The sequence below is a fragment of the Castanea sativa genome, chromosome 4 (assembly GCF_040712315.1).
Source record: "Castanea sativa cultivar Marrone di Chiusa Pesio chromosome 4, ASM4071231v1".
Classification (NCBI taxonomy): Eukaryota; Viridiplantae; Streptophyta; class Magnoliopsida; order Fagales; family Fagaceae; genus Castanea; species Castanea sativa.
This window is the reverse complement of record NC_134016.1, coordinates 40,085,366-40,108,690: the sequence shown is the minus strand read 5'-3', so window position 1 is coordinate 40,108,690 and position 23,325 is coordinate 40,085,366. Positions and strand designations below refer to the sequence as shown.

Here is a 23,325-nt window from a genome sequence, read left to right as displayed (position 1 = left end):
AACACCCTCTTTTTTTTTTTTTTTTTTGGGATAGTGGGGACCGTTAAGAAGGAGAAGGGAGATATATGTCTTTGGTACAACTACTCAAATATATGTTTTCAGTTTTTAAATAATATTATACATTTTTTCACCCACACATATTTTTACACATGTTTTTAGTTTTTAAGTATATGTACCAAACACCCCCATAATGTTTTTAGACTTAGTCTCTGTTTGGATACCAATGAAAAATGAAAATTATTTCACTGTTTAGCTGATTTTTGCTACTATTCAGAGCCCACAACACTTTTTAGTATTATTCATGGGCTTCACTGTATTTCAGCTAACTTTTACATTTATCTACAATATTTTCAACAATAAATTTTCAGTTTCAGCAAAATAAGCAGTATTCAAACAAACTCTTAGTATTGAGAACATAGTTATTAACCTTGGACTGAGCCGGCCGGTTGGACCAAAAACTCAGTGACCCTGCATTTAGACTAGTCCGAGTGTTTAAATGGATTGTTTCTGCATATGACATGGTGAAATCCAGTCAACCTCTGTGGGTTTATGGTGACTTGGATGACCCGAATGGGTTTATATAACTTGGTTGGGTTTGTAAAATTTATAAAATTACATTTATAGATCCATTTTATTTGGGAAACACTTGATTTATGTTTATTGCAAATGAGTTAAGCTCGAGCAAAGTTTAAGCTCAAGAAGTTGAACTCAAATGTAATATTATACTTGTAAATATACATGTGAGCATAAGTTTAGATTAACATTTTATCCATATAAAAGGGAAAAAATTGTAAAAACAAAATAACGAAGTGATCTCTATAATTTTTTTTTTTTTTATAGAGATTTTTCACTTATGGCGTCTGCTTCTAATGATAGCTCTTTATCGTTAGACTAAAACACCAATCAGTTTTTGGTGTAGGTGAAGATTGAAACCCAAATCTCCTATTCAACTATGAGAGATTTTACCTGGAATCCACAAATGGTCTCTATAATCTATATACAATGGTGGAGGCAAGAAAAATTTTTGTTTGGAGGCTTGATTAATCTTATTTTATAAGTTTTTGGAATGTTACAGTAGTTATTGAATTTATTATTTAGTAAATCAATTATTATTAGACTATTGTGTCCTTTTATATTACATACTTACAAAATATTAAGATGGTTAGAGATTGTCGGGGACGTTTTTGCTACAAGGGCCAAAAATGCGAGAATGACCCAAATCTCCAAATCTCCCATTAGGTTCTTTAGAAATGTTTATTTGTGAAAAATCAAGCCCAAAATTTCAAAGGTACAATTAACAAAAGGTTAATGGTGTTTTAACAAGAGAAAAATCAAAATAACATAATCGAAAATACAAGAAAATGCTGAAAAAGTGCACAAGTCTGAAATTTCGACTCACAGTCAGCTAGAAGAGAAAATTGTGAGAGGTTGTGAGAAAGAGAAGGAAGGTTCCTCTGTACCCCTATTTCCACCCCCAAGGTTTAGAAATGTGAGAATGTTAACTGACTGAATGAGCTTTTACTCCTAAGTTTCAACTCTATGAGAAAAACGTGGTTGGTTATTTTTGAGCTGAAGAGAGAGTTCTATATAGAGTTTGGGATGTTGCTAATGACTAGTTTTTGAGTTGTAGAAGAGGCTTTTATCTCTCATGATACTAATTTTGCATTTTGGCTTGGGTTGCTTTTGTTTAGGAAAGAGTTTGACATGCTTTTAGTATGATTTTAGAAATAAAGTGGCTGACTCCATTAGCTATTGTTTCCTTGTCATTGTAGGCTTTTGACAACTTGACTACAATAGGCTAGCTAATTAGTTTAGGGTTAGCTATGTTTTTCGGGTGGAAAAGAAAATATGGTAGCAAAATTAGGTTAGGACAGAAACTTTGGGCCACAATTAACTAGAGCATAAAAGCTGTTTTGAGGTAGAAATTTTGGGTATTAGACCTCCTTTATGAGCTAGAGGTGTTACCAACATCCCTTGTCCACTTGGTAGCACGCATGGGCTGGCCTTATGCAAAAAGGTTCAAAAGGAATTGACTCATATTCTCTAAACCACACTTCCGCAATTTCTTCTATAAGTTGTATGGACTTAAACCATGCTTAAAAGAATAAAATAAAATATAATACATGAATTAAGTCCACAAGAAAGTTGAGCTTGGTTGAATTGGGCTCGTAAAATATGTGTCGCGAAAATGGGTTTCAACAGAGATTAATAACTTTCTCATATATATAATAATTAAAATTCAAGTTTCTTCAAAGGATAGACCAAAAATGAACTTATAACCAAGAATTTTATAATTTAACTAATATTCTTAGGTGTTTCTAACCTGGATGGATTCAAATTTAACATTCCCGTTGTAACTATTGAATTTAAAAAAAAAAAATTAAAATGGAAAAAAGTTTACGGTGTAATTTTTATAAACAAATTCAAAACATGAGCTGATAATCTGTTAATGCAAAATAAAATAAAATAAAATAAAATAAAATAAAATAAAGCACGACAGCAGAGAGAGAAGGAGCTTCATGCTATGCTATGAGGCCAACTGGGCTGAGCCGAAAAATGAAACAATTAGGAGTATTGATCACCCAACCGTGCAATATTGTCACAACAACAACAAACCCACTCTGTTTCCTCTCTGGCCCAACCTCGCACGCACCACGCTACAGTTTGAACTTCACGACAACAATGGCCAACAACAACAATGAAGAACAAGATCGTCTGAACGCTTTGTTCAAGCAAAAACAGCTTCTCCGATCAAGGGTCCGCAAGAAACTCAAGAATATGGACCCAACTCTCAGATCCCAAGAAGGTAACATTTAACATGTACTAATAATGCCAAATCATTTTGCTTTAATTTTTTACTACTGGGTCTATCTAGAAAATGATTAGATTGATGCATCTTTGTTATTGAAATTTTTTCACTTGGGTGTTGTTGATTTTTGTTATCAGACAATGCAATCCAGAGCATTGTTTTGGAATCTCCTTGGTTTAAATCTAGTCAGAGATTGTGTGCCTATATAAGTTGCTCTTCTTTACGAGAAGTTGATACATCAAAATTGTTATCAGAAATCCTGCAAAACCCAGCTCAAGGTTTGTGTTTACTTGCTGTCTCCTACGTTTTAGTTTTGCCATCTGACATTCAACTCTATGTGTATGTGATTGTAAAATGGAATCTGTAGAAAAATATTACTCCTAAAACTTGTTTGTAGGATTGATCTTGAGCTTGATTTGGACTTGTGCTTGGCTTGATGGCTTGACTAATGAAGCAAGCTGAGGCAAGTCAAGTTCAAGCTACTTGTAACAAGCCCAAAATCAAACATTATAAGTGAGCTCAAGACGAGCTTGAACGCCTTGTTAGTCTTGCCAAGACATGTTCAATCATTCAATACCTGGCTCGATCACAACTCTATCTCAATTGAAAGAGTTTATGAGCAGGGGGATCATACTGGGAATGAATGATTCTCATACAAGTCTATGCAAAAGGATTAAAGTATATTTTTATTTTCTTTACTGGAATATAACACATGCATCCAATTGGTCTTGAATTAACTACCCCACCTCCACCTTGGTCTTAGAAGGGGAGGAAGTGCCCCCCAGTAGCTTACTTTAAAGTGTTTGTAAACTAAAAAATGTCGCAGGAATGACTGCTTGGTTCTTCCTCACAAGAGATTCTTTAGAGAGATAATCATTGGACAGAATGCTCCTAGTTTTTTTTTTATATGAACATGTTGTAATTGTTTGAGAAAAACATATGCATATGATTGTTGAGCAGATAGTTCCTAAGATTGTCTTATTTAAGTATTTCATGTAATAACTAATAACCATCTCTTCCTCTGTGCTGTAGAGCAAAAGTTTATGACACTTTTTGTGTGTGTGTGTGTGTTTGGATGAGCTTATTCTTATCAACTTATTTTGTTTATTTAGTGGTTGTATGATACATGCATTTTCATTAAATTTATCTCTTTAATAAAAGCTATCTTGACTTGTTGTCAAACTTCTGAAAGTATTGACATTTTATTTTGACTCAGATGATCATACAAAGATGAGCAAAATGCTTTATGTTCCACGTGTGGAGGATAAGAATAGTCACATGCGCATGCTGAACATCTCAAGTATTGATGATCTTATTGCGAATTCAATGAACATTTTAGAACCAGCTTCAGTGGATGGTGATGGAAATGAACATAAAAATGGTAATTAAAAATTTGTACTAGTATGTGTTGTGACAACTCTCTCTATCTCCAATGACCAGCAGGCTGCTCGCACTATGAATAATTTATAAGTTGTAGTCATTTCTGCTTATTCAATTACAAATTTCACATGATGAGGAGTGAGAATTAAGTTTAGGCATCAGAATGATGACAGGAGTTGTCATCTTGTAACTTATCAGTGCCCAAGATAAACTAGTAGATGAAGAAGAAACGTGATTAGCCTTTGAAAGTAATATGGTTAAACTTTGCTCAGATGCAAAAACATTTGCTTTTTATGTTGGGGAGGACCAGGGTGCTACTTAGGAGCTTCTGCTTCTCTGGAACTCATGACACAACTCACATGCTCCTTTCACTTTGTGCACTTTAACCTTCTTGCAAGCGAATGTCTCCATTTATTTTCTTCTGGTTCATATTTTCTCATAGGCTTGACTTTATATTTCATAATTGCACGGTTTGCACATAAATTAACACTTATGATAAAGGATCACTTTTGATGCAGTTATGCAGGCAAATGAGCCAGTTGATTTGTTTCTCTTACCTGGTAAAACTTTATCCCAATTTTCTTAATTACCCGCAGAATGCTCTAAAGTTGCAGTCTTGCGGAAACCAAAATTTAAGCAATAGTAATTAGCAATTTTCTGCCTGCAGGACTAGCATTTGACAGATCCGGAAGGCGCCTGGGTCGTGGTGGAGGGTATGGCTATGAATCTTGGCCTATATAGAATTTCATTTAGCCTCTAATGTTGTGGGAGCTTAGTTGGTTAAAGATATCATTTACTCATTTTGATATAAAACCTATTTTTTAAGCTCCTAGAGTATAACTACTAGCATAACTATTGATTTGTGAATATTATTGTAGTTCCCTAATAATTGGTGAGCCAACTTTGTGGGATTGCAGAATGGTGATGATTGTATGGAAAATCCAACCCAACCCTCCTAGGAGAAAACAGGGGGGGGGGGCTTTGTTGGGCTATGTGGAGTCTAGTTTGTATTTGATCCAGATTATAACCCGATCCTATATTAAATTGTTATGGTTTTTAGTGAAAGATTTTCTAAGATTTAGTCCATGGAGCGGAGGCTTGGGCCTATTGTTATGGTTTTTAGTGGGAGATTTTCTAAGACTTAGTCCATGGAGCGGAAGCTTGGGCCGATAGGCCCAAGCTGGAGTGCTTATGAAAGTTTTTGGCCCATGTTTAGCCTATTGAGGATCCTCTTTGTAGGATATAAATACCGTTGTTTTAGATTGGTGTTGTTGTGTTGTTGAGAGAGAGAAACACTGTAATGCTGCATCTAGTATTTTTTTTCATGAAATAGTAAATCATTGTAACTCTGTAGACGTAGGCAAATTTCCGAATTACGTAAATATTGTCTTATGTGATTGTTTTTTCTTTGGCTCATATTTTCTCTTTTTTTTTTTGGCATCCCACAGATCTAGGAATTGGGTTATATTCCTAACAGGCTCATGTTCATCTCTAAAAATCTCAATCACTTTAATTCTAAAATGAAACTTGACCATTTATCCATATTCACTGATAATTCTTAAAATTGTGCATAACTCATGTTGGTGTTTGATGAAAATCAATAGTTATTATGATACCTTCTTGAAGAACTACCAAGAGCTTGTGAAGGCAAGGGATTGGAAGCAACCCCTCCTTGGTATGCACGACAATAATTAATAATTGCTTATGGTCTTATAGTCAGCTTACATGTTTTTGTTAGTCTTTTGAAATGATTGGCTCTGGTTCTGCAGTTGCCCTATCCTATTCTCTGCAGATATTGGATGAAGGGGTTATACCAGTCACTGCAAATGATGTTCCTGTTGATGCTCTTGTGTCCCCAGCTGGCGTGATTCCCATCAGCCCAGATGCTTTAGACAGGTATAACTACGTAAATTCCTCTTCTATTTAGATGAGTTAGATTCTCTTTTCATCCAACTAGTTAAATATTTACAGGATGAAGCTTTAACATTTGACTTGGAAATCAAACCTGGTCACTTTCTTCAAATGATAGATCCTCAATCCTGCATTTGAGTTTGGTTGTCTCATAAGCTGTCAAATGCTGTCTTGATTGCTTGAAATGCAGTAATTGTGCTATCAAAGGAATGAGGTAAATTTATGATGTTTTTATAGTTAAGAAGCCATGGTTGATTGTCCACAACGTATGCCCATTGAAATAGATCTCAAAAATGGTAGGTTTTATATGACTTGTATATTACCGATTGGGACCAACACACTTTGAGAGATTGGAAATACTACTCAAGATTTATCATTTAAGGAAACGGTTTTATTCAATGCAATAAATATTTGTATCATGTGAAGATGTTTTCTTTTCTTTTCTTTTTTAAGATAAAGTTGCATCTATATGGTATATAGAAGCAGAAGTAGAGAACAAGTATGTATAGCCCTAGAATTCCTACAATTGTTCCACGGATATGCTACCTATGCAAAATTGTGCCACTTTATAGTACTGTTAAGTTAAATAATAGATAACATCAAACCCAAAAAAAAAAAAAAAGTCAGTTTATTAAAGGTAGGAATTATTTTTTCTTTTTTTTCCTCTTCTCTCTCTCTCTCTCTCTATATATATATATATATATATGAGAAAAGAAGAGAGTACAGCAACCTCAACAAGTCCAAAACACCACACAACAGCAAACAAGAAAATAGGGAAAACCTAAAACACATCCCAGATGCAAAATAACTACAACTCCTCCTACTTGGTCACAACTCACAAATCATAAAAAATTGAGTGCTTCACAAGCTCTGGCAGGCACCCCCAAGCAGTTCACTTTCAAACAAAGATTTAGCAGTCCATTTAGCTGCTAACTCAAGTGCATCTTTGTTTTCTTCTCTTTTTGCCAACTCGAAGGACAATTGAAAATGGTTTGCCATCTTTACTTCATCCCATGTCTTCTACAACTTGAGCTATTTCCTAACATGTGCTTTTCTTTGGATGATTCACAACTTGAAACACAGTTAGAGCATCACCTTCGACAATAACATTGTAGAACCTGGCGGCAATGGCTCACTCCATAGTCCACTTAATTCCCTGAGCTTTAGCTGCTAGAGAAGGGACAAATGAGATTCTTTTTACCCAATGCTTACAAGAATTCACATGCATAATTCATTGCCACTATTGCAACATGTACTTTATTATCTAACAAGAAGCATCAGCATTTGCTTTCCAACAAGAGTAAGGTGGTCTCTCCCACTAGTCTTGTCTAGAAATTTGCCTGCAAAGTTGAGTTTAGGGGTCTTGGCTTCAAATCTCTGACAGTCCAAATGAATTTATTGAATCAAACCATCAAGATTGAGAACTTACTTGTTACCATCACTTTGTTTCTTAATTTTCAAATAGTGTTCATGGTCACAGCTACAATAAGAAGAGTTTGATCTTTGGAAAGCCCTCCTTCCAATAACTCACTATCTAGGATACAAAATCCTTAATCAAACCAGAACTTGAGTCTACACTAACCTTGTTTATCTTTGGCCCAAAACTGATCTAAGCCGTGTAATCTTACCACATCACTTTTTCCTCTTTTTGGAGAAAACAAGTGAACCTCAGTTCTGCCTTTCTACCACATAGATACCATGTGCTGATGTGTCTTCTTCCCTCCCAATATTTTCACTAATCCTGCTTTTAGTGGTAACCAGAAGCATCAACATTTTTAACCATTCAAAGAATATGCTTTGCCATAAAGATTTCCAAAAGGAGGTATGAGAATTATTGAATCTGTGCTGTTTATCAGCCCAATATTATGTGGACTTGACAAAAAAGAGTCGAGATCTCTCTCTGACCAAATCACGTTATCTTGTGTAAGAAGAGTAGGAAGAGGATTCTTGTACTCTCTAAAAAAAACAGGAGTCTCTAGCAGCCTTTAAAATTCTAGTATGAGGTAGCTCCTCTTAAATTTTTTATTTTATCGGAGGAAATAATTCCTTTTTTCTTTTTCTAATGGGAAAATGAGATGAATTGGGGTCATAAAGTTGTGGTAAAATTTATCTACAAATATTCCACTCTTCTATTAATAATAGACTAATAGTATTCTTAGAAAATTCAGCATCATTGTTTTATGGTGGGGGGGGGGGGGGGGGAACTAAAGAGTGAAAGGGGGAAGTCAATATTAGTTAGTAGAAGCTTGAAACTTCATCTAAACGATATCATAATACTCCTTCCTATGCTGAGAATCTATTGCTTGAAAAATCAGAGAGGTCATTGGTAGACAGTCACATCCTCAATTTTAGTGAAACTGATTCTCATGCACAAACCCATGACATATCAATTGGGCAAATAGCACTTGTCATTGCACCAAACTCTGGCCAGTTTTATTACTAATTCACAGGGAAACAATAAATTCTATTTAGAGAGTAAAAAATCAAATGAATGAGCAAAATATATTTTGATAATGATTTTACTTTATAGTGTGATGGAAAATGTATTGCATACATTGTAGAGGTTGTTTTTAACATAATATTGTTTTAATCTTTAAAATTGACATGAAGTTCAAATTGATGGGTATTTGGTTTGAGTATCACTCATAACTCAGTTTCCATAACTCAAATCTCTTAACTCAAACTCGATTGTCATAACTCGTATCTTTAACTTTAATTTTTCACTCACTCTAGAAAATATTTGTTTGGTTTCATATCTTGGATGCATATCTCATTTATAAAACTCAAATAATGCATAAAGTGGTGGGGTCTGATTAAAGAAGAGAAGTTGCTTGAAAATAAAAAAGAAAAAAGTAAAGAGCTAGCTCCCAACGGTCACACATTGGTTTGATTTGATAATACAATGACGCGGGCCCTACTATGAATGAGTTATTTACAATAGTGCCATTGAAACATTTAACTCAAAATTTGAAAACTTCCAAATTTTTTTTTTAGTTTTTGTAACTCAAACTCAAAATTTTGAGTTTTGAGTTATGAAAACTCAACTCCAAAATCAATCCAAATAACTTGATTTTCGGTGGGGCATTTTTTGAGTTTTGACTTTTGAGTGATGAAAACTGAGTTATATAACTCAATTTTCATCTATCCAAACACCCATAACTATCAAAAACTTTTTTCCCCTTAAACTATTGAAAACATTATACTTTATGTCATTCAGTACACTCCGTTAACTTTTTATCCCATGTATCTAACAAAATGCCTAGGTAGAAGCAGTACTAATAAATAGAGTTATTCTAAGATCACAGTTTTTATGTTATACTTTTTTTGTCACAATTTTGATGACATAAACCGTGGGTTTGTGAGAGTTATTATCAAAGTTGTGGCACAAATGTTGTGTTTATAGATTTCTAATAAAGAAATAAATAAAACATAACTCAATGCAATCCATAGTCTGAAAGTAAATATGGCATGTGAAGAAATTGGATTACACATGATTTGAAGAAGCAAGCAACTGCCTTCTTGGAAGACACGACTCAGTCTTCTTGTTGATTTTTCTGGCTTGAATTCTGATGCAGTGGATGCTGCTACTAAACCTTGAAATTTGGACCTTTGCAAGTCAAAATAAACAATGGATAATTGCATTGATTTGTTCAAGTGAGCTATGCAGATCCACGGAGTATGGATTATAAGACTAATAAATGGAAAACCATAGTTGTACAGGGAAAGCTGGAAACTTACACAGATGACAGACCATGATGTATTTGCATAAGATTTCTTATGAAACACTCAATCGTGTTGTTACTGCTCATTTAACAGAGGTTCCCAGGACCATCTGGAAAATTTGTTGATATTGAATATTATAGCAACGACTAAAGTTCTCCATAAAGAGCCATAATTTCCCAGGTTGAAGGAGTCAAATGTATTGAAACTGCAAAAGTACCAGGGCCCCATTCACATTCATGTCATAATAAAACTCTTTCCATTAAGTCATTGAATTGTTTATTTACAGCCATCTACTCCAAGATTAGTTAAAAAGAATCTCTTTTAAATTATTGTATTATTCATCTGACACTGTCAAAAAAAGACAAATGTTCTAGACCATGAAAAAGCTTTAGAAAATAACTGAGATTTTTCCATTTTGCTATCTCTATCAAAGCTAATTGATCCTTGATAGTTTCCAAGAAGGACACGAATTGCTAATACAAAATTTAAAAGATATTTTGACAACATCCCGCCATCTCCATGGACTTTGTTGCTGCTTGTGTCACTTCCTATGTTCTGCATCAGCAAAACTAAGAAGACTATTGGGGTTTTCACATAGAAAGAGAGTTATATATAGAACCGTGATCTTCGTTCTTCAACCAACCAAAAACTTATCTTGTACTCTCTAAACAACAGGAGTCTCTAGCAGCCATTATGAAATCATCAAACTCACCCCTCTACCTGCTACCTTGCCTTCTAATGTTACTGCTTCTCCCGGTGCCTTCCCTATCGGCTGACCCTGATTCGTTACAGGACTTTTGTGTTGCAGATTTGAATGCATCCATATCAATCAATGGATTTCCTTGCATACCTGCCTCAAAAGTTAGTGCAAGTGATTTTTTCTTTGATCTGAGCAAAGAGGGTATCACTAACACATCGAACCTAAACTTCAGTGTCACTCCTGCAAATGTCCTTTCATTTCCTGCTGTCAACACTCTTGGGATTTCCATGAACCGTGTAGACTATGGCCCTGGAGGACTTAATCCACCACACTCTCACCCTCGTGCAACTGAGATGGGTTTGGTCGTTAAAGGGAGGATACTTGTGGGGTTTGTGACAACTTCCAATGTGTATTACTCTAAGGTTTTGACTGGTGGAGAGATCTTTGTCATTCCTAGGGGACTTGTACACTTCCAAAAGAATGTTGGAAAAGGGAAAGGTATTGTCTTCACTTCTTTCAATAGTCACATGCCAGGGGTTGTGATTCTCTCAACAACTCTCTTTGGTTCACAGCCCCCAATGCCTAATGAAGTATTAACTCAGGCGTTCCAAGTAGACGATGCTGTCGTCAATAGCATAAAATCCAAATTTGGTTCTTAAGCCATTGCCTTCCTGATAAGGTCCCTTTGATTTGAAGATTGTGTAATAATACTTTTTGAGATTGCCTGCCTCCCTCTGTTGGGCTGTGTTATTCAGGTTATCAGTGTATGTTGTTTTGATTATTGATTAATTCTATAAAATTTATTGTTTTGATTATGCCTATGTTGTTATGTTTATTGACGAATTTTATAAAGTTTTTCACCTGTGAGTTGAAGTATTGAGTTCTAAATAACACAATTGAGTCTCCCTCACTGTAAAAAAATACCTTGAAGAATATACCTCTGAATTCGGATACAATAATCTAAAAGTTACCTGTATCAAACCCCGCATACAATGACAGCAAATTGTCATGGATTATTTTTAACTCAAATTAATTTCCATTTGGTTTCATTTTAAGTGGAGAGTAATGATTCAAATTGGCTTTAATGGCTTCTCTCGAAAACATAAGAAGTAAATCATCTCCTATGGCATTTGTCAATTACTCATTCTATAACATATAACATTAATTTGATTTTAATGACTCCAAAATTTTGCATTATTTGAATTTATTCATTACAATTATTGAAACAAGAATTTGTACCAATTAGTAACATACTTAACAATGAAAGAGAAACTTTGGAAAGCACAATTCTCTCATTACACAGTTTGGCATGAAATTGTATCAATTAGTAACATACTGTAAAGATGAATAAGAACTTGTAATTAAGTTTCAGAAGGGGGAGGTTGGAAGCACTAGACATGGTCGGATGATAACAAGTGTTCAAAAATAGACACGTGTCACAATCCCAACGGGACCAGTGTCACTGGACACAGGACCTAATCTGGATCCGTTCCAAAAAGCAGGGTCCTTTGCTTACACAGCTTAAGAACTAAATCAAACTAGAATATTTTTTCTACTTCTAATAAAATTAACTAAAGTGTATCCAGTAAGATGATAAACAAAAATATTAATGCATTTTCTACATACGATTTCATATTACAATTTTAGGACATTAAAAGAGACTAGGAAACACACTTCAGCATCAGACATGGAGAAATCTACAGCACAGTTGCCCTTTGATTATAAATGATTAAGTACTAATTCTTCTCTAATCTTCTTACGCACTCAAGATTATGTTGCTCTTTCAAAACTACCGCCAACATGCATATGCTGCCATTCAGGTTGTGAGCTTTGAACATATTCCCTCGTTGCTTGTGATCCAAATATCATTCCAGAAGCATCAAATGGCTGTGCACCAAGCTGAAACACCAAATCAATTCGTTACAAAAGTCATACAGCTTCTAATTCCAAAAAGTCTTCTTTTTGGATCTTTGATACAATTAAAAAAAAGATATTCTCTTCACAAGAGGATAACATAATAATCAAAGCAAATTCTTAAGAGCCTATCCACCAAAAAACTAATGGGTAAGAAAAAACTGACAAGCACGATTTGGTCCTTGGGAATAAAATACAAGCCAACATTACAAATTGAAAGGGATAAATGAATTTGGGGTGGAAGAGTGCGCCCATGTCGAAGGGTGGCACCAAATGGTGAGAGGAGTTGGCATAATCATGCATAACAAAAGCCAATGGTTGCGCACAGAGTTGGCATAATCATGCATAACAAAAGCCAATGGAAGCTCTTGAAAGAACAAGTAAAGCAGAAAAAGAAGAATAAAGTGAAGGGGAAAAAAAATTGAAAATAGGCCAAACAAACTATATTGGTCCTGAACCATGTGAGAACATTCAATTTCATCGTTAAATTATTGATTGTGTCAATTTAGTTGCTAAAGTTCTAACGAAGTTCAAAGTTACCTTGTTCCCACTTCTTGTCAACATTAACTACAGGAAGTTGTACTAATTTCCCCCCCTTCAAACTCTTTATTCTTTGTATTAATAAGGATCAAAGTAAATTCACTCAATTTGAAAAGAATTTCATAGAAATCAATCAATTTCTCTAACGGAAGTGGAAGCAAGTGTAACATGCAACCATTTTCAAAATATTGGAAATAAATTGGAACAATTAAAAGTTGATGGATGAAATTGAACTCTTAATATATCTAGGGATGAAAATGGTAGCTTGCCAAAAAAAAGGGGGGTAAATCAGAGGATGACTTGATTGTAGATGTGAAAGAATATGTGTGTGTGTGTGTGTGGTTCTTGTAGTCAACCCAATTATTTAGAAATAGCCATACTTGAGATCCATAGAAACATATCAGAAATATTCACATATTCATTTTTTCTGTGTCAAAGCTTGTAGCATTTAAGGTGTTCTCTTCCAATTGTCCATGAATTCATAGCTTGAACACAACAATTTCCATTGCCACTATATGTCATTCAGAGAGCCCAACTAAGGCCATGACTTACAAAGCCAAAAAAAAAAAAAAAAAATCTAAAGGCATTAACAGACCAAATGGAATATACAAGGAAATAGGATATGGGAGTGATGGCATAAATCTAAAAAATTAATAACAGAGTGAAGGGCAGCTTCAAGCTGCGCCATACAAAACTTTGGTTTGGAAAGTCAATTTATCACTTTTTATAAAATTTTTATGAATTTATTAGAAACACACACCTATTGAGGTTGCAAAGAAACAATGACTGGCATAAGAAAGTAAAACAGACATATGACTATTTAGCAAGGAAGTCAATACCGTACCGGAGGCTGTACCGGTTTGGCCACCGGTACGATATATTTCGGATACCGGTCAACACCGGTGTACCGTTTTGGGTTTACCGCTATTTTATATATATATATACACACACACACACACACACACACACACACACCAAAATCTTTAGAACCATGTTTATAAACATATAATATTTCACTTATATTATAGTAAATATAAAAGTTTATTATAAAATATTACCTCAATTCAGAATAAATTATTCATAGTTTTAGACTTTAGTATCAAATAAAAGAAAAAAAACACAATATAAAAAATAGAAAACTTAGTTGTTCATTGCATACTAAGAAAACAAATAATACTAAGAAGTTAATGTAAATAAGTTACCATTATGCCTTTACAAAAATTCAAAAATTACAAACCTAAAAAAAAAAAAATTTTTTTTTTCTGTACCGGCCGGTACACCCGGTACCGGCTGGTATTACCCGAAATTGGCCGGTATGACCGGTACACAGCCGGTACGGCCGGTATTTTTTTCGGTACAATATAGAAGTGTACCGGTACCGGTGTACTGGCCGGTATGGTATGTACCGGCCGGTACGGTATCGGCCACACTGCTATTTAGCAGGCATCAACATTTGCTTTCCAACAAGAGTAAGGAGTTCTTTCCCACTAGACTTGCCTAGAAATTTGCATGCAAAGTTGGGGTTTAGGAGTCTTGGCTTCGAATCTCTAATTGTCCAAATGAATTTATTGAATCAACCATCAAGATTGAGAGGCTCACTTGTTAGCATCATTTTGGAGCCGTTTAATAACGTTGTTTGTATTTTTTGGAAATACGTGTAAGTGAAAAAATGTATGGAAATATGTGTAATGTTGTTTAAAAACTGAAAAATGTTGCTTAAACTACCATACTGTCTGAATTTCCAAATCATGTTCATGGTCAGACTCACAGCTACAGTAAGAAGAGTTTGATCTTTGGAAAGCCCTCCTTGTAATAACACACTATCTGGGATACAGAAGCCTTAATTAGACTAAGACTTGAGTCTAAACCACACTAATCTTACCACATCACTTTTCTATTTTTTTTTTTTGGAGAATAACATCACAACTTAAAAACAAGTGAACCTCAATTCTATCTTTCTACCACATGAATACCATTTGCTGATGTGTCTTCTTCCCTCCCAATCTTCTCACTAATCCTGCTTTTAGGGGTAACAAGAAGCATCAACATTTTTAACCTTTCATGAAATATGCTTTGCCATAAGGATTTCCAAAAGATGATATGAGAATTATTGAATTTGTGCTGTTTATCAACCCAATATATGGACTTGACAAAAAAGAGAGGAGATCTCTCTCTGACCAAATCACGTTTTCTTGTGTAAGGGAAGTTGGAAGAGGATTCTTGTAGCCACAGGATCCAAGGATCATTCCAAACGTTTATACTGAGGCCTTGCCCTACAAGAAAGCATCCACGCCTAATAGAATTTCTTGTAGTAATCGACATCAGGAAAATGACACATTCAATGCTTGAGGTTCTCACTTTTCTGAGGCCTAAGAATGGTGATTAGTAGAAACTGCATTCTCAATTTCTCTAAAATTGAGGGCCTGTTTGGTAAGAGATTTCTAGTAACATTGTTTTTGTTTTGTGGAAATACATGTAGGTGAAAAAGTGCTTGGAAATATGTATAATATTGTCTAAGCTCTAAAATTGTTGTTTAAACAACAGTAACAAACACCCCTTGATTCTTGTGCTTGAACCCACAACATACTAGTTGGGCAAATAGCACTTGCCATTACACCAAAATCTGGTCCCCTTTTATTACTAATTCATAGGGAAGCAATAAATTCTATTTAGAGAGTAAAAAATGAAATGAATGAGCAAAGTATATTTGGATAATAATTTCACTTTATAGTGTGACGGGAAAATGTACTGCATACATTGTAGAGATTATTTATAACAAAATATTGTTTTCAATCTTAAAATTGACATGAAGTTCAGTTTTCATTCATAAACTATCCAAAGTTTTTTTCCTCTAAACTGTTGAAAATATTATACTTTATGTCATTAGAACATTCCATTAATTTTTTTATCCCATGTATCTAACAAAATGCTTTGGTGAAATTACTTAATTTGACATGCAACACTAATAGATAAAGAGTTATGCTAATGGGTGCTCTTAGGACAATGCTTAATAATTCATTTTAGGAAAGTTTTGACACTACTTTTATGAAAAATGGAAAAACTGTCAAAACATTAATTGCTTTTTTTTTTTATAAAAATATTTTTTAAATGAATTATTAACTATTGTCCTAAAAGTATTTGTTAGCATTTCTCATAAATAATTAAATAGTTATTTCTCAAAAATAAATAAATAAAGAGTTATTCTTGGATTACAACTTTTGTTTCATAACTTTTTGTCATAGCTTTCATCTTATCAGCCATAAATGATTGTCTATCACTTTCACATAAATGCCCCACATTTTATCTATCACTCACATTTAACCACATTTGTGGCACAAACATTGTCCACAAATTTTCTCATAAATAAATAAATAAATAAAACAATATTCCTCAATGTGATCCATAGTCTGAAAGTAAATACGGCATGTGATGAAATTGGATTACACGTGATTTGAAGAAGCTACCAAACCTTGAATCATTTGGACCTTTGCAAGTCAAAATAAACAACGGATAATTGCATTGATTTGTTCAACTGAGCCACGCAGCTCCAAGGGGATGGAAAACCGTAGTTGATCAGGGAAAGCTGGTAACTTTCACAGATGACAAACCATGATGTATCAGAATAGAACTTCTTAGGAAACACACAATCGTGTAGTTAACTGCCCATTGAAAAGAGGGTCAAGGTTGAAGGAGTCAATGAATTGAAACTGCAAGAGAACCAGGGCCCCATTCACATTCATGTCATAATAAAACCCTTTCCATTTAGTTATTGAATTGTTCCTTTACAGCAATCTACTTTAAGATAACTTAAAAGACTATTTTAAATTATTGTGATATTCATCTGACACTGTCAAAAATAGACAAATGTTCAAGACCACGAAAAAAATTTAGGAAATAACTAAGATTTTCCATTTTGCTATCTCTATAAAAGCTAATTGATCCGTAACGGTTTCCAAGAGGGACACGATTTGCTAATAAATATAAAAGAAATTGTGACGACAGCCCGTCATCTTCAGTGGACTTCGTCGCTGCTTGTGTCACTTCCTATGTTTCTGCATCAGCAAAAGTAAGAAGACTATTGAGGTTTTCACATAGAAAGAGAGTTATAAATAGAACCGTGATCTTCATTCTTCAACCACAAAACCAACCAAAAACTTATCTTTTACAATCTTGTACTCTCTAAAAAACAGCAGTCTCTAGCAGCCATGATGAAATCACCAAACTCACCCCTCTACCTGCTATCTTGCCTTCTAATGTTACTGCTTCTCCCGGTGCCTTCCCTATCGGCTGACCCTGATTCGTTGCAGGACTTTTGTGTTGCAGATTTGAATGCATCCGTATCAATCAACGGATTTCCTTGCATACCTGCCTCAAAAGTTAATGCAAGTGATTTTTTCTTTGATCTGAGCAAAGAGGGTGTCACTAACACATCAAACTTAAACTCCAGTGTCACTCCTGCAAATGTCCTTGCATTTCCTGCTGTCAACACTCTTGGGATTTCAATGAACCGTGTAGACTTTGATCTTGGAGGACTTAATCCACCACACTCTCACCCTCGTGCAACTGAGATGGGTTTGGTCGTTGAAGGGAGCATACTTGTGGGGTTTGTGACAACTTCCAATGTGTATTACTCTAAGGTTTTGACTCCCGGAGAGGTATTTGTCATTCCTAGGGGACTTGTACACTTCCAAAAGAATGTTGGAAACAAGAAAGGTATTGTCTTCACTTCTTTCAATAGTCACATGCCAGGGGTTGTGATTGCCTCAACGACTCTCTTTGGTTCACAACCCCCAATGCCTAATGAAGTGTTAACTCAGGCGTTCCAAGTAGACGATGCAGTTGTCAATAGCATAAAATCTAAATTTGGTTCTTAAGCCATGGCCTTCCTGATAAGGTCCCTTTGATTTGAAGAATGTGTAATAATACTTTTTGAGATTGCCTGCCTCCCTTTCTTGGGCTATGTTATTCAGGTTATCAGTGTATGTTGTTTTGATTATTGATTGATTCTTTAAAATTTGTTGTTTTGATTATGCCTATGTTGTTATGTTTATTGACGAATTTTATGATAAATTTTTTCACCTGTGAGTTGAAGTATTGAGTTCTAAATGACAAAATCGAACTCCCTCACTGTAAAAAAAAAATACCTTGAAGAATATACCTCTGAATTCGGATACAATAATCTAAAAGTGTCCTGTATCAAACCCCACATACAATGACAGTAAATTGTCATGGATTACTTAACTCAAATTAATTTCCATTTGGTTTTATTTTAAGTGGAGAGTAATGATTCAAATTGGCTTTAATGGCTTCTCTCGAAAAAAAATAAGAAATAAATCATCTCCTATGGCATTTGTCAATTGCTCATTCTGTAATATATAACAATAGTTCAATTTTAATGACTCCAAAATTTTGCATTATTTGAATTTACTAGATGATGTCCCGTACGATGCGCGAATTACTTTACCATGTCATTTGAGTTTATTTTTTTTTTATATATTATGACTTATATATAATACTTTTTTTGTTGTATAATAATATTTATGTTTGCCTACAATATTGTTGAATACTTTGAAACTTGATTTTATTAATTCATATTTTATTTTTAAAAAATTGTATAACACTATAAGACTATAACAAATTATAATATTTACCATTAAAAATAGATTTTGTTTTTTAAACTGATTAAATAATTTTGAAATCTTTAGATAAGAATTTAAAGCATAAAATAAGATTTTATCAAAATTTAATTGTCTTTAGTTGGGATTCCGTATCCTTTTAAAAAAAGCGAAAAATTCTTTGAAATTATCATCGTTTAATTTTTATCACTATGGCTCATACTACACAAAATAGCAGTAAAAAACCTACAAAGAAACCTACAAATTATGAGTTCTAAAAATAGCTAACTTCATAAATAATCAATTAGAAATTTTCTTTTTCTTTAGTTTTAAAACAAAATACATTTATGACTTTCCCAAACCAAAATCTCAAACATCTAAATACTCAAAGTGAATCACAACCTTCACAAAATCCACAATGTCCGACTTTAACATAAAAACTGTAAGCAACCGTTAATAAATAAAAACCCAAGCCCCTTTCCTTGGTCAAAGTGTACTTATACGGGTTAGGATCAAATAGTACTGCAATGTTGGAGTTATGTAGGTGTTGTTGAAAGGTTGAAGGTAAATCATATTATTTTTTTTCTTAGTGTATTTGAGATGGGACGGCATGAAGCCAAGGGCTGTGGACATGTGTATATAAAGGAGTAGTAGTTATAAGAAGGGTGAATGGTGTTAGGATATATGTGATTCAATGTTAGGAACATATGTCACTATTTTATGTAATTGACTAATCCTTTGACAAAACGCACTTTACTTGTAATTTGGTAGATCTAGGATGTGTTTAATACTTCAAGAAACCTTGTTTCAAGTCCAAGTATTGAAGCTATGCAAGTTTGTCCAAGATTCAAGTGTGAAAAGTGCTGTTCATTAAAGCTCGACAACTAGTATCTATCGAGGATTAAAAGAGCTGTTTAAGCTTGACGCTTGACAGCTAGGGTATCCATCAAGGTTTATGAAACTCAGAATGTTTGGTCTTTTTTCATCCAATCCGTGATTGTATGTTTGAGCTTTCTTTTCTCACAACCCTAGACATATAAAAAGATTATTTTAAGGGTCGTAAAAGGTTGCACAGCCAAGACACAAGTTGCACAAGTGCTGAGCAAAGTTTGTTCATGCAAATTGTGATCGGAGACAGAATTTGCCCTAGTTTATCTTTCTTGTGAAGAAGCTGCTGTGTTTGTACACCATAGGGTTTTGTGACTAAGGAGCTTCTTGATCTTCATCTTATGATGAATTAAAGAACTTTGCAGCCAACAACCTTCTCTAGTTGGTGATTGAAGTCTCGTACGGGGATCCGCATAATTGGTTAGTCACGTATTTGGAGCTGTGCATTAAAAGGAGAGATTGTCAGTACAGAACAAGTCCAATTGGATATTGAGGTAAGGGTTCAACTATAGGTTGGTATAAGGTACTGAGATTCCTTTACTTGTAACCGCTTGTTGTGATAATAGTGGATTCTTGAAGTGGTGACCTTGAAATCACCCGATAGAGTTTTTTCCGTGTAGGTTTTCCCTATTCGTAAACAAATCACCGTGTCAAATTTATTTTTTGCTGCATACTTTATTTTCTGCTGCATATTTTAATTAATCAATTAATTCATCACAAGGGGTCAATACATTCTTGGCCTATCAAATGGCAATACAAAGAGTTTTTTGTGTGTAAGAATGACAATAAGTCTTGAAACAACCAAATGAAATAAATAGTACTCTTAAAACATTGAATAACAAATGTAATAAAAATTATTAAACCAAAAGAAATAAAGAGTCCTCATTTTTAAATTTATTCTTATCTCTGATGTGGCTTAAGAGTATTTTAATTCTTTCATAGAGTGCATCACATGACAAAACTTCATGCTCTTATTGATTAGAGTTTGAAACTTGAAATCAATTTTATATATATTATGACCGACAAATAATAAATTTTTTTTTGTTGTATAATAATATTTATGTTTGCCAACAATATTGTTGAATACTTTGAAACTTGATTTTCTTAATTCATATTTTATTTTTAAAAAATTGTATAACACTATAAGACCATAACAGAATATAATATTTACCGTTAAAAATAGATTTTATTTTTTAAATTGATTAAATGATTTTGAAATCTTTAGAAAGAGTCTAAAGCATAAAATAAGATTTTATCAAAATTTAATTGTCTTTAGTTGGTATTCTGTATCATTAAAAAAAAAGCGGTAAATTCTTTGAAATTATCAACGATTTTTATTTTTTATCACTATGACTCATACTACACAAAATAGCAGTAAAAAACCTACAAAGAAACCTAGAATTTATGAATTCTAACAAAGAATAAAAAAATAACTGACTTCATAAATAATCGATTAGAATTTTTCTTTTTCTATTTCTTTAGTTCTAAAACAAAATTCAATTATGACATTCCCAAACCAAAATCTCAAACATCCAAAGACTATAACATCAAAAATGTATTCTACCATCACTAAATAAAAACCCAAGCCCCTTTCCTTGGTCAAAGCCTACTCATACGGGTTAGGATCAAATAGTACTACAATGTTGGAGTTATCTAGGTGTTGCTGAAATGTTGAAGGTAAATGGTATCATTTTTTGTCTTAGGGTATTTGAGATGGGCTAGCATGAAGCCAAGGGCTGTTGGCATGTGTATATAAAGGAGCAGAAGTTAGAAGGGTAAATGGAAATACAAAGAGTTTTTTCTGTGTAAGAAAGAGGAAGAATCTTGAAACAACCAAATGAAACAATTGGTAGTCTTAAAACATTGAATACAAAATATAATAAAAATTAGTGTTGAAACATTGAACCAAAAGAAATAAAAAGTCCTTATTTTTAAATTTATTCTTATCTTTGATGTGGCTTAAGAGTATTTCAATTCTTTCATAAAGTGTGCCACATGGTAGAATCTCATGCTTTCTTGCATGAAGTCTCTGCTTTTATATATAACTAGCGTTTAACCCGCGCAATGCGCGGGGTCATTTTACTTATTAGAAGACAATAAAATACATTAAAATTCTTATGGGGCATGTATAATTTAACTGATTGTTAAAATAAACCATCATCAAATTGTTAAATTTTAATTACGGAAACAATATTTTATAACAACTCTAAAAAAGATGTATAGAACAACCTAACATAAAAATTATATACATAAAAAATCAATAGACATATACAAATGTTACAATGAATTATAGAATCAATTTAAAATGTAAGATAAATATATATGGTACAAATAGATAAATATAAGGTTTGTCAAGCAAGATGAGGTTTGGGAAGAATAAAAAAAAGTCTATCTACATCTTCTGATAATGACGAAGACACAGCAAGGTATTAGTGTAATTTCTATAACTGATAAGGGTAATTTCTATTTTCACCTTCTAATCATGATGAAAATGCAATCACCAACAACCTATTATGATATAGCACATCAAGGGAAATAATTAATAACTCTACCAAAGAATAAAACATACATATAGACACATAAACAAAAGAAAACATAACTCTAACTAAAGTGTTTTAACTTCCTTAGACAATGTGGCTCAAGCCACAGCAAACCCTTACATGTAAATTAATGGGGGAAAAAACCCAAAGACTATGACACTTCATAGCAAATATTGAATAATTATAAAAATCTAAAATAAATTGAATCGAAATTAAGTCAAATAATTTTTTTCACAGCAAATTCAGTATAAAAAATTAAGTATAGCACATATACAGCACTGAAATAGTGAAAAGTAAAAACGGAGAAAGGGAAATATACATTAAGTTTGAATTATATCACATCCCAGTAAAGCAAATTGTAAAAAAAGAAAGAAAAAAACTTTCAAATGCTCCAAGTTCAATCAAACAAAACTATCAATTTATATAAGAAAAAAAGCTGAAATGGTAAATTCACCTTTTTGCTTAGAATCAAAACAAAACAACTAATTATGAAACTCAAAGGTTACTCCAAAAGAATATGGCCTAAAGCCTCATCCTTGGATTTGCTCATAATATAACAATAAATATAATTAATAGAAATAAAGAAATGCACTTGTTCAAAAATAATAATTAATTAAAATAAAAAAATAAGTTCTACTCATTAAAATCTTTCAAATACTTTATTCCTTGCTTAATGACTTCCTGTTTCATCTCTAAATCTTGTAGGTCCAAAGTTGTTAACAACCGTGCTTTTGAACATTGCATTTAATCTCATAATTTCTTCATCGGCTAAACATAAATTAAATATCATCAGCCAATGTAAAAAATATTCCTAAACCTAGAAAAGCTTACATAATGCAAGTTCAATCTTGACCAAAGGAAAATCCAATAAATAAGAAAAACAAAGTAAAAATAAACATGATATGATAAAAATTCTAAGATAGTTTGGTTATATTTATACACACAAAAGTAAAAGTAATATTTTAGCCTGGTTATATTTATACATGTAAATTTTAAAGCAAAAAAAAAATAGTAACAATAATTAGTTTAGAATATTTGCAATTGCTTTTGATAATCACATGCTTCAATCTATTATATAATTCAGTCTTCAATATACATTCATCCATATTTAACTAAAGAAAAAATTCACATAATATTCATAAAATTTTAAAATAAATATAGTAAGAAGTACAAAGTTTGACTACAAACTCACTTACAACCAATGTCTACAACTCCCACTAAAAAAATTAACATAATTATATATTTTGAAAATTGAACTATTGGATTGCATATTTTTTATGTTTTTAACACGCGTGTCAAATTTCA

General features: G+C 33.2%; 3 protein-coding genes across 3 annotated transcripts; all 3 read left to right on the top strand.

Annotated features, from left to right (window-relative positions):
- The first annotated feature begins 2,495 nt into the window (after positions 1–2,495).
- On the top strand, positions 2,496–6,519 carry LOC142630380 (5-formyltetrahydrofolate cyclo-ligase, mitochondrial-like). The gene is made up of 8 exons (XM_075804367.1): positions 2,496–2,806; positions 2,947–3,087; positions 4,026–4,190; positions 4,708–4,749; positions 4,857–4,902; positions 5,794–5,864; positions 5,959–6,085; positions 6,161–6,519. The coding sequence occupies exons 1-8, from the start codon at positions 2,530–2,532 to the stop codon at positions 6,171–6,173; spliced, it is 882 nt and encodes a 293-aa protein (XP_075660482.1). The 5' UTR covers positions 2,496–2,529; the 3' UTR covers positions 6,174–6,519.
- A 3,924-nt stretch (positions 6,520–10,443) lies between these two features.
- LOC142630735 (germin-like protein subfamily T member 2) lies at positions 10,444–11,338 on the top strand. The gene has a single exon (XM_075804774.1). It carries the CDS (start codon positions 10,517–10,519, stop codon positions 11,180–11,182), a length of 666 nt encoding a protein of 221 aa, XP_075660889.1. The 5' UTR covers positions 10,444–10,516; the 3' UTR covers positions 11,183–11,338.
- Positions 11,339–17,100: 5,762 nt separating this feature from the next.
- Positions 17,101–18,004, top strand: LOC142630897 (germin-like protein subfamily T member 2). Its single transcript, XM_075804957.1, has one exon. It carries the CDS (start codon positions 17,183–17,185, stop codon positions 17,849–17,851), a length of 669 nt encoding a protein of 222 aa, XP_075661072.1. The 5' UTR covers positions 17,101–17,182; the 3' UTR covers positions 17,852–18,004.
- The last annotated feature ends 5,321 nt before the right edge of the window (positions 18,005–23,325 follow it).

Bases quoted from the DNA above. Each gene is read 5' to 3' on its own strand.
- LOC142630735 (XM_075804774.1), top strand. From the start codon at position 10,517: ATGAAATCATCAAACTCACCCCTCTACCTGCTACCTTGCCTTCTAATG.
- LOC142630380 (XM_075804367.1), top strand. From the start codon at position 2,530: ATGAGGCCAACTGGGCTGAGCCGAAAAATGAAACAATTAGGAGTATTG. The intron at 4,750-4,856 runs GTAAAACTTTAT...TTCTGCCTGCAG, and splicing joins TGATTTGTTTCTCTTACCTG to GACTAGCATTTGACAGATCC. The intron at 5,865-5,958 runs GTATGCACGACA...CTGGTTCTGCAG, and splicing joins TTGGAAGCAACCCCTCCTTG to TTGCCCTATCCTATTCTCTG.
- LOC142630897 (XM_075804957.1), top strand. From the start codon at position 17,183: ATGATGAAATCACCAAACTCACCCCTCTACCTGCTATCTTGCCTTCTA.